At 43.5% G+C, this 12659-nt stretch overlaps 1 protein-coding gene across 1 annotated transcript in view; it reads right to left on the bottom strand.

Annotated features, from left to right (window-relative positions):
* The window catches only part of LOC143278022 (uncharacterized), a 227046-nt gene that overhangs the window by 45720 nt on the left and 168667 nt on the right, over positions 1-12659 (bottom strand). The window contains 5 exon segments of the mRNA XM_076583034.1: positions 2269-2417; positions 4638-4785; positions 6678-6886; positions 8767-8933; positions 10532-10771. Coding sequence (XP_076439149.1) covers positions 2269-2417; positions 4638-4785; positions 6678-6886; positions 8767-8933; positions 10532-10771 — 913 coding nt within the window.

The raw sequence follows: 12659 nt of genomic DNA, 5'->3' as shown, positions 1-12659 counted from the left end.
AGACAATTATCTCCGCACAGACACTACTTCTCTAGACAATTATCTCCATATAGACACTACTTCTCTAGACAATTATCTCCGCACAGACACTGCTTCTCTAGACAATTATCTCCAGATAGACACTACTTCTCTAGACAATTATCTCCACCAACCTGCACACAGACACTACTTCTCTAGACAATTATCTCCGCAAAGACACTACTTCTCTAGACAATTATCTCCATATAGACACTACTTCTCTAGACAATTATCTCCACCACCCTGTACACAGACACTACTTCTCTAGACAATTATCTCCACCACCCTGCACACAGACACTACTTCTCTAGACAATTATCTCCGCACAGACACTACTTCTCTAGACAATTATCTCCGCACAGACACTACTTCTCTAGGCAATTATCTCCATATAGACACTACTTCTCTAGACAATTATCTCCACACAGACACTACGACTTAGACAATTATCTCCATATAGACATTACTTCTCTAGACAACTATCTCCATATGGACACTACTTCTCTAGACAACTATCTCCACCAACCTGCACACAGACACTACTTCTCTAGACAATTATCTCCACCAACCTGCACATTAACCTGCACATAGACACTGTTTTTTTCCAGGCAGTTATCCCCTCCAAACTGGACATACGCTCCTTCTCTAGACAATTATCTCCAGTCTACTCGTGTAAATCACAGATGAGGGAATTGACCTGTACATATGTACCGACTTTCCTTAGCGAAACAGCGATGCTCAGTCTGCTAAAGTGAAAAAATGACACCAGGATACCAAGCTGTGTATCTAATATCATGTAAATATCAACAGCACTGGTTGCTGGCCACATATGGCGACGTGCTCTACCAGGGGAGAGCAGACCGAGCACATAGAGTAATCTGTCGTGACGAAGCCTGTGGAATACAGTGCTATAAAATACAATGCAATGTAGTGCAATACAATGCAAGGCAATACCATATAATACAATACAATGCGATGCAATACGATGTAATGCAATAAAACACAACACCGTACAGTATTATACAACACAACACAACACAACACACAAGGATTGATTAATTGATATGGATACTTAAATAGCGCCTATCCTCGGTCGGAGACCAAGCTCTAAGCGCTTTACAAACACGGGGTCATTTACACAAAAGGCTGCCTACCTGGGTAGAGCCGACTGACGGCTGCCATTGGGCACTCATCATTCGTTTCCTGTGTCGTTCAATCATATTTCAGGCACGCACACATACACACTCAGACAAACATGTAACATTTACCATTTTACGTGTATGACCATTTCTGTTTATTTACCACACTATGTCGGCAGCCATACTCCGTTTTCGGAAGTGCATGCTGGGTATGTTCTTGTTTCCACCGAACGCTGACATGGATTACAGGATCTTTAACATGCGTATTTGATCTTCTGCGTGCGTATACACACGAAGGGGGTTCAGGCATTGGCAGGTCTGCACATATGTTGACCTGGGAGATCGGAAAAACCTCCACCCTTTACCCACCATGCGCCACCGAGATTCGAACCCGGGACCCTCAGATTGAAAGTCCAACGCTTTAATAATAATAATGGTATTTATTTCGCGCTGAATCTTGTGCAGAGACAAATCAAAGCGCTTTCGCACCAGTCATTCACACGCATGCATAACTCTAAAACTGTAGAAACTAAAGACAAGGAAGAGGCAGGCAAGGGAGGCTGTTTTGTGAAGAGGTGGGTTTTAAGGCCAGACTTGAAAGAGCTGAGTGTGGAGACTTGACGAAGCGAAAGAGGAAGTTCATTCCAATTGCAAGGTCCAGAGACAGAGAAAGAACGGCGGCCAATAGTCGAGTGTTTGAATCTGGGTATGCGTAAACAGAGTGGATCCGAAGCCGATCGTAGTGAGCGAGATGGAGTGTAGAGGTGAAGGCAGCCGCAGAGATAGAAAGGGGCAGTTTTGTGAATACATCTATAACATGGAGTGCTAATCTTGTACTTTATTCGGTACGAGACTGGGAGCCAGTGGAGATGTTGCAAAAGAGAGAGTGATGTGCTCAGATCTTTTCTTTCTGAGGACGAGTCGGGCAGCAGAGTTTTGTATGCACTGAAGGGACTGAATGGATGAAGCAGGCAAATCAGACAATAGAGAGTTAAACAGTCAAGGCGAGAGAGAATGAGAGAAACGACAATTCTAGATGCTGTGTCAGTGGACAGATATAAACGCTTTAACCATTCGGCTACTGCACCCGTCAGAAGGATACACTCCTGACCTTGTAGAAGTCCTCACGGCACTGACACACACCGCCCCCAGGCGAGGCGGAACACTCAGCATTCTTGGCGCACACGTCTTTGGGCGTGCACGGCAACCCCACCTGCACCTCCGGTTTGCACGTGCCTTCTGCGGCTGAGGCGTAGAACCCTGTACATGCACGGACATGGACATTTGTGTGTGTGTGTGTGTGTGTGTGTGTGTGTGTGTGTGTGCAAAAGTAGAACCCTGTACAAAGCTCTAACGCAGACATTAAAAACAAACAAATGAACGAAACAACAACAACAAAAAAACAACAAACAAAAACAAACAAAAAACAAAAAAACAAAACAAAACAAAACGTACATCGTTGTACAAAAACACGGATGTGGACACGTTTAACAAGAATAATAACGAAAGTGGAAGTTCTTTTAAATGTAGACAGGTGTATAAACAATGCTGTGGAATTTCTTGTTTCGTTTTAAATGAACCCCTGTATAAAGCAATGATGTGGACAACAACAGCAACAACAACAACAGCAACAACAACAACAACAACAACAACAAAAAAGAGAGAGAGTAGAACCCTGAACAAAGCACCGGCTTGGACATTTTTTTTTAAAGTAGAATCTTGTACAATGTGGAGTGATGGCCCAGAGGTAACACGTCCGCCTAGGAAGCGAGAGAATCTGAGCACGCTACTTCGAATCACAGGCTCGGCCGCCGTCATTTTCTCCCCCTCCACTAGACCTTGAGTGGTGGTCTGGACGCTAGTCATTCGGATGAGACGATAAACCGAGGTCCCGTGTGCAGCATGCACTTAACGCTTGTAAAAGAACCCACGGCAACAAAAAGGGTTGTTCCTGGCAAAATTCTGTAGTAAAATCCAAGTCGATAGGAAAATCAAATAAAACTGCACACAGGAAAAAAAATACAAAAAAAAATCTGTGTGGCTGTTGTGTAGCGACGCGCTCTCCCTGGGGAGAGCAGCCCGAATTTCACACAGAGAAATATGTTGTGATAAAAAGAAATACAAATACAAATACAAAGTACGATTGTGAGCTTCTTTTCTTTATAGGTGGTGGTGGTGGTGGTGGTGTGTCCATCGAGATCGATGATGACCATCGTTGTCATCCAGATGGGGGATGGGCGATTGGGGGAGGGTGGTGGTGGGGTGGGGGGAAGGATGCTCATGAATCTATCTGTGAGTGCGCAGATGGCTGAATAGTCCAATCTGCGCACGAAATGTTCGCTGACAGTTGGGGCAGACAAAGACAGGCATATCATTGTCAGGGAGCTTGTTTGCCCGTGACTTTCTGGCCTGCCTCTTCTGAACAGCTGCAGCAGTCCTGTTGGCCTCGCACAACTTGGCGCCTTTGTGCACAGCAGCGCGCCATTTGTCACGGTCCACTGCAGATTCCTCCCAGGAGTCAGGGTTGATATCAAACGCTTTCAGAGAGACTTTCAGAGTATCTCTGAAGCGCTTCTTCTGACCTCCGTGTGATCTCTTCCCTTGTTGCAGCTCGCCATAGAAGAGCCTTTTGGGCAGCCGATGGTCTGGCATGCGCGCCACGTGTCCAGCCCAGCGAAGCTGGGACTGCATCAGGATGGTGAAGATGCTGGGAAGGGTGGCTTTTGCGAGCACCTCTGTGTCAGGGGTCTTGTCTTGCCACTTGATGTTCAGTAGCTTCCTGAGGCATGTTGTGTGGAAGTGGTTCAGCTTCTTGGCATGTCGTTGGTACACTGTCCAAGTTTCGCAGGCGTACAGTAGTGTGGGGAGAACTACTGCTCTGTAAACCTTTAGTTTGGTCTCAAGACTAATGCCTCTTCTGTTCCAGACATTTGCATTGAGTCTACCAAAAGCTGCGCTTGCTCTTGCAATCCTGACGTTCACTTCATCGTCGATTGTCACATTTCGTGACAGTGTGCTGCCAAGGTATGTGAACCGCTCCACCGCACTGAGTCTCTGACCGTTGACTGTGATGTTGACTTTATAGGTAGAACCCTGTACAATGTACTGACATGGACAAAAAGAAAAAAAAAGTAGAACCCTGCAAAAATGACCAATGTAGTCAAGTTAAAGGTAAGTAGAAAACAATATTCATCCAACAAGTTAAAAGCATCGTAAAAAAAAAAAAGAAAAAGAAAAAAGCAACCTAACAAATAAACACCAACGTGGAAAAGGTGGGTTTTTTTTTTTTGGCTATGTATATCTTTACACACACACACGCACACAAACACACACACACACACACACATATGGATTTGTCCGAACGCAGTGACGTCTCTTTGAGAAACCGAAACTGATACTTAACGAAACTCAGCCACTGACACAGTCACAGGTAAAAAAAAAAAAAAAAAAAAAAAAAAAAAAAAAAAAATTAATGCTCACCTTCGTCACAGACACACAGTCCACCCTGCTCCGTGGAGCACTCGGAGCTGGCCACACACTGACCGAACGTTGTGCATGACTCTCCAGGCTTACGCAGCTTCTCGCACGTCGGCCCGGCGTTAAAGTACCCGGCTAGACAGGTGCACACCTGCAACGAACCCGGGTTTATCATAACACGCTCAGTGTCCCACCTGTGGAGATTCCGATGTACTGTGTTGCCAATGTGGATTGCAATGTAATCCAATATAGTGTACTGCAAACTAATCCATTATGTATTGTATGTATATGATAGTCAGTCGTGTCCGACTATGACCATCAGAACAGCAGAGGAGGTAACTGCTGTTCCGACTATTTGGGCTAGAATTTGATCATAGTGGAGAGTGTCTTGCCCAAGTTACATCCCCACTCTCTCGGCCAAGAGGGTTTTAGGACAGTCGGCGTTGGGGATGGTTCCCAAAGGCCAACTAGCCCCCAAGGCTGCAGCACTAAGAGCCAGTACAATTTTGCCTCCTAGTTTGAGAGTCATAGTCCTTCACAAAAGACTAAACTGTAAATGATTTCCCATTGACTGGAGAAACCATTGATAATACAGCTCTCACTTTGCTGTTGGCCCAAATGTAAAACTTATGTCAATCTGTGATATAAGCTGAGTGTTGGGCCGGAATGTATGTAATGCAATGCAATGTAATATAGTGAAATGCAATTCATTCCACTATAATGCAATGCAATATACCGCGATACATTGTAATCAAACGCAATATTACATTGTATAATGCAATGTAATACAACAGAATGCAATGCATTGTAATTTCGTGAAATGCAACGTAACCCAATAGAATGTAATAAAATGCAATATGTAACCCAACATAATGTAATGTAATGTAATACAGTGTAATGCTGTTTTATGTAATATACCACATGAAACAACAATAGATCAATCCCCCCCCCCCCCCCAACCCCGAGAAAAAAAAAGGCGCAATAGCCAAGTGTTTAATAAAGCGTTCAATCTGAGGGTCCCGGGTTCGAATCTCGGTAACAGCGCCTGGTGGGTTAAGGGTGGAGATTTTTACGATCTCCCAGGTCAACATATGTGCAGACCTGCTTAGTGCCTGAACCCTGTTCGTGTGGATACGCACGCAGACGATCAAATACGCACGTTAACGATCCTGTAATCCATATCAGCGTTCGGTGGGTTATGGAAACAAGAACATACCCAGCATGCACACCCCCAGAAAACGGAGTATGGCTGCATACATGGCGGGGTAAATAAACAAAACGGTCACACACTTAATATGTTACATGCCTGTATGAATGTGTATGTGTATGTGTGACTGAAACCAGATTGAATGACGCAGGAAAAAAAACAATGAGCACACAATGGCATCTGTTGTCAGTAGACAGCCAGTTGTGTAAATGCTATGTACTGTCATGCAACGAAAGAAAATGGATTGCAATGTAATTCAATATAATGTAATGCCGTACAATGTAATATAGTGTAATGCAGTGCAATCCTATATATATAGTAATGCAATCCAATATAATGCAATGCAGTACAGTGAAATGCAATGTGACCCAACATAATGTAATGCAGTGTTACACAACGTAATATAGTGTAATGCTATGTCAGGCAACAAATATAGTGTAATGCAATATAACCCGATATAATATAATACAGTGTTAGGCAACAAACAGTGTAATGCAATATAACCCAATATAATGTAAGGCAGTGTCAGATGCAATATACCGCAAGAACTAAAAGCAACAGATCAACAACCTCCAACGCCCCCTCAAACCCAACCCCCACCCCAACCCCCCGCACCCCCGAAATAACCCCCCCCAAAAAAAACAACAACAAAACAACAAACAAACCTACCACCACCAACAACCAAACACACACACACACACACACACACACACACACACACACACACACACACAAAACCCGACGCATTGCAGAAAACAATTCACTCACCGCTGTAATAAATATCCACACCATCATCATAACTATCATCATCATCACTGCTGAAACAATTCACTCACCGCTCTGACGCTGCCCACGACGCAAGCTGCGTCGTTGACGCACTGGGAGTCCAAGTCGCAGGGGTCCTGTGGGGGTCTGAGGGGCAGGCACTGCTCCTCCTCTCTGTAATAGCCCGTGTTACAGCGACACACCCCTCCAGTGGGGGTGGAACACTCCGCGTTCACCACGCACATGCCCGCGTAATTGCAGGCCTCTCCCGGCGGGACACCTGCAATTTTCGATGAAGGAAGGAATGAAGGAATGAATGAAGGAAGGAATGAATGAATGAAGGAATGAAATAATGAATATTCTTTCATGAGGGAAGTGGAATAAGCAAGGACATGCTTTTTTTTTTTCATCCAGCCCTCAGGGCATGAAAAATCAACAAGGAAGCAAACAAACAAGCAAAAAAATGATAATAAAAAAACAACAACAACACACACACACACACACACACACACACAAAAAAAAACAACAAACAAACAAAAAACCAAAAAAACACTCCCGATACCCCCGCTTGAAAAACAAACAAAACAGACAACAACAAAAAACCAAAAAAAGCAAGAAAAAAAGAAAACAAAAACAACAAAAGAAACATCCCCCCCCAAAAAAAACAAAAAAACAAAACAAAAACAACCCCCCCCAAAAAAAACAAAAACAAAAAAACACCACCCAAAAACAAAACAAAACAAAAAACGCACACCAACGAAGCCATCATTACCACTACAACTATCACTACAACCACTACTACCATTACCACTACCACTGCTAAGTAAATAAACTAAATGAACATGAAAGAAGATAGAGAGAGCAAAACAATGTCACAGCCAGAAAACAACAACAACAACAACAAAACAAACAAACAACAACAAATACAAATGATAAAACGGTCACTTCACACACACAAACGAATGCACTTGCATATGCACAATCCCTTACAACAACAATAGCAACACAACTATACTACTACTGCTAGTTACTACTACTACTACTACTACTACTACTAAGAAGAAGAAGAAGAAGAAGAAGAAAAACAACAACAACAACATTATGATTATGATGATGATGATGATGATGATGATGATGATGATGATGATGATGATAATAAGAAGAAGAAGAAGAAGAAGAAGATACAACACAATACAATACAATACAATACAATACAACACAATACTTCACAACACAATACACGGACAAATAACCCAGACCACACAATACAACACAATACGATACAATAAAACACAATACAACACAATACAATACACTGACAAATAACCCAGACCACACAATACAATACAACACAACGCAACACAACACAATGCAACACAATACAACACAACACAACACACAAGACACAATACAACACAACACAATACAATACAACACAATACAATACACTGACAAATAACCCAGACCACACCACACAACACAACACAGCACAGCACAGCACAACACAACACAACACAACACAAGACAAGACAGCACAATACAACACAACACAACACAATACAACACAACACAACACAACACAACACAACACAACACAACACAACACAACACAACACAACACAATACAACACAACACAATACATCACAACACAACACAATACAACATAACACAATACAACACAACACAGTACAACACAACACATCACAACACAATACAACATAACACAATACAACACACAAAACACAACACAACACAATACAACACAACACAACACACAAGACACAACACAATACAACACAACACAACACACAACACAATACAACACAATACAATACAACACAATACAATACACTGACAAATAACCCAGACCACACAACACAACACAACACAACACAACACAACACAATACAACACAACACAATACAACACAACACATCACAACACAATACAACATAACACAATACAATACAACACAACACAGCACAACCCAACACAACACAGCACAACCCAACCCAACACAATACAACACAACACAATACAATACAACACAACACAACCCAACCCAACCCAACACAGCACAACACAACACAACACAACACAACCCAACCCAACCCCAACCCAACCCAACGACCAACAGACCTGACCGCCCTGACACTCACGTCCACCACACTTCCCCCCCTGAGGGAAGAAGCCCTCCAGACACCGACACTGGCCGTTGGTCTCCGAGGAGCAGACAGAGTACTGCTTGCACATCTCGTCGAAGGAGCACACCTCTCCTACGTTCCTCTTCTCCTTGCACTCCCCTTTGTCCTTGAAGAACCCCGCCCTGCGCGGAGGTCAAGGTTAGGGTCAGGGTCAAGGTCAAGGTCAATCAAGGCAGACAACCGGGTGAGTGGGTTGGTTTAAATAAACTTTAATTATTCAACAATACACATGGATTACAATGCATTGAATGACAAAAGAGCATCAACAAGCTTAAAGCTTATACTGTGCTCACAACGTTGCACTTCAATTTTATCATGACGGCAGATGAACCATATTATGACTTGTATGAAATAACATGCATAAACAGTAAGTAATGAAATAATGAAATAAAACAAATAAACAAACAGTACATAATATAGTAAAATAATGCTAATATCAATATTAACATGAGATTAAATTTATTATCACCAAAGTAATTGGCCTAATAGAAGAAAAAAACACGAAGAAGAAGAAGAAGAAGATTTAGAAGAATGGAGGGTAAGGTGGTGGAGGAGGGGGAACAGAGGGGAGAGGAGAAATTCTAACAGATCATTGGCCAATCCATTCACCTTGAATATTTGGTCAGTCAAAAAAAAAAAAAAATTCAACACGACACGGTGAGTGGGTTGTTTTGAAGGTGTTAATGTTCTGCTGCTGTTTCGTTTTTTTTTTGTTTTTTTTTTTTTTGCTGTGTGTGTGTGTGTGTGTGTGTGTGTGTGTGTGTGTGTGTGTGTGTGTGTGTTTGGAGAGAGGAGAGAGGGGATGGGCGTGGTAGGAAAATCAAATAAAATCTGTTAACTGCAAACGAAGGGATAACAAATTCAAACTAAAGTTGATGGCATTTAGTTTCAAGTTTTTGTTGTTACTCCTCACCACAATGTATTTTTAATCCCATTCATGAAATACCCCCCCCCCCCCATAATCCCACCCCCCGACACGACACGACACATCACGACACGACACGACACGGCACGGGACGGGACGGGACGGGACGGCACGGCACGGCACGGCACGGCACGACACGGCACGGCACGGCACGACACGACACAACACGACACACGACACGGCACTCACGACACGACACTACACGACGACACGACACAACACAACACGGCACGGCACACGGCACAACACGACACGGCACAACACGACACGACAACACGACACGTCACAACACGACACGACACGGCACAACACGACACGACACGGTACTACACGACACACGGCACAACACGACACGGCACTACACGACACACGGCACAACACGACACGACACGACACAACACACGGCACAACACAACACGACACGACACGACACGACACGACACAACACACGGCACAACACGACACGACACGACACGACACGACACACGGCACAACACGACACGACACGGCACTACACGACACGACACGACACGACACGACACGACACGGCACGACACGACACAACACACGACACGACACGACACGACACGACACGACACGACACAATATATACTACACACACTATCACGCTACAATCCTATCCAATGTTGTCTTGACAGTCCAATTTTGCCCATCATCACCCCCCAACCCCCAACCCCAACCCCTAACCCCCCCACCCCACACAACCCTCCCCCACTCCACCCCCCACAACCACCCACTCCCCCCCCACCCCCCCCCACCCCCCCCTCAACTGACCTGCACCGACAAGTGTCCACGCAGACGCTGTTGGGCGTGCACTCTTCCTCGCCCGTGCACAGCTGGCCCACCTCCTTCTGGGGCACGCACGCGCCCTCCTTCTCCACCATGGCCTCGCCGCACGTGCACACGCCCTGCGTGGAGCTCGTGCACTCCGCGTGCTCCACGCACGTGCCCAGGCCGTTGCAGGGCGAGCCCGCCTGGATCTGCTTCACGCATCTGCCCCGCACCGGGTTGTAGCTGTTGGTGGGACAGGAGGGGAATCGTCTTTTAATTGTGGGTTATAAAGGGTGGAGAGTTTTACGATCTCCCACAGGTCAACTTATGTGCAGACCTGCTTAGTGCCTGAACCCCCTTCGGTTTAAATAATCTTTGATTATTCAACAATACACATGATTACAATGCAATGAATGACAAAAGAGCATCAACAAGCTTAAAGCTTATACTGTGCTCACAACGTTGCACTTCAATTTTATCATGACGGCTGATGAACCATATTATGACTTGTATCAAATAACATTCATAAACAGTAAGTAATGAAATAATGAAATAAAACAAATAAACAAACAGTACATAATATAGTAAAATAATGCTAATATCAATATTAACATGAGATTAAATTTATTATCACCAAAGTAATTGGCCTAATAGAAGAAAAACACGAAGAAGAAGAAGAAAATTTAGAAGAATGGAGGGTAAGGTGGTGGAGGAGGGGGAACAGAGGGGAGAGGAGAAATTCTAACAGATCATTGGCCAATCCATTCACTTTGAATATTCGGTCAGTCAAATAAATTCAACCCCCTGAGCCCCCTTCGTGTGTATATGCAAGCAGAAGATCAAATACGCACGTTAAAAGATCCTGTAATCCATGTCAGCGTTCGGTGGGTTATGGAAACAAGAACATACCCAGCATGCACACCCCCGAAAACGGAGTATGGCTGCCTAGATGGCGGGGTAAAAACGGTCATACACGTAAAAGCCCACTCGTGTGCATACGAGTGAACGCAGAAGAAGAAGAAGAAGAAGAAGTCTTTTAATCCTTTCACAGCCAAGCTCGCATTTATGCACAGGCATGGTAGAGGACCCATGTCACTGAAAGGTGACCATTCACTGGTCTGTTATCCATGAACCTACTGCTCTTAATGTTCGGTGGTAGGATAAGGCCACATTTTCTATACATCGCGTGGGGGAATCCCCAGCTATTCTTAGCCACTGTCTTTTCTGTGTTTATACCACAAGGGAATTTTGTACTCTAAATTGACTGGCGGTGAAAGGGTTAAAGGAGAGCGGACATCATCTCGCGTCATTGGAAAAAAAAAAAGAAGAAAGAAAAGGAGGAGGAGGAAGACAAGATGGGAGAGATGGAAGATGAGAAGGAGGAGGAGTAGAAGCAGAAGAAGAAGTACAATTTTTTTGTTTTGTTTTTTGTTTTTGTTTTGTTTCGGTGACCTCAGTTGCATACAGGTCACGGATCACCAGAACGTGTTTTTTTTTTTTAACTTTCGTTTTATTTATTTATTTATTTTTTGTTAATTTTTTGTGTGTGTGCTTTCACACGCCTTCTTCAATGGCAAAAAAACAAACAAACAAAAAACAAAAAAAAAACTAAATCTTTCTTTTCTTCGGTTTTCTTTTTTCTTTTTTCTTCGTTTCGTTTTTTTTTTCTTTTCGTTTTTTTACGTTTTCTATGTAACATGTGAGTTTTCGATGAATACATTGTTTCTACATGTATTCAAAGTAGTATTCTTCCGAATACACTAAGTTCTTTGTCTGAATATTCAGTTTTCATGGACAATTTCAGTGAATATTCTAACATGATACATGTGTTTTGAGTTGTCTGAGATTTAGGTTGCTGTGATGTGAGTGTACAAGTGTGACGAAGCACAATAAGAACATAACAAAAACAACAACAGCAGCAGCAACAACAACAAAAAGCACACACCTTCACCCCCCACCCTGAATTCAACGAACCACCTTCCGATCGTTCTCACGACTTACATCCATACCTCACACAAACATCTCGACTCCAGCTACAAATCCTTTCTCTCGCGGGTTTGAAGGATCACACACACACACACACACACAAACACACACACACACACAAAACAACAACAAACAAACACTTACA

The sequence above is a fragment of the Babylonia areolata genome, chromosome 35, assembly GCF_041734735.1.
Source record: "Babylonia areolata isolate BAREFJ2019XMU chromosome 35, ASM4173473v1, whole genome shotgun sequence".
NCBI classification, from domain to species: Eukaryota; Metazoa; Mollusca; class Gastropoda; order Neogastropoda; family Buccinidae; genus Babylonia; species Babylonia areolata.
The sequence above is the reverse complement of the archived record's forward strand: the minus strand, read 5'-3'. Positions and strand labels throughout refer to the sequence as shown.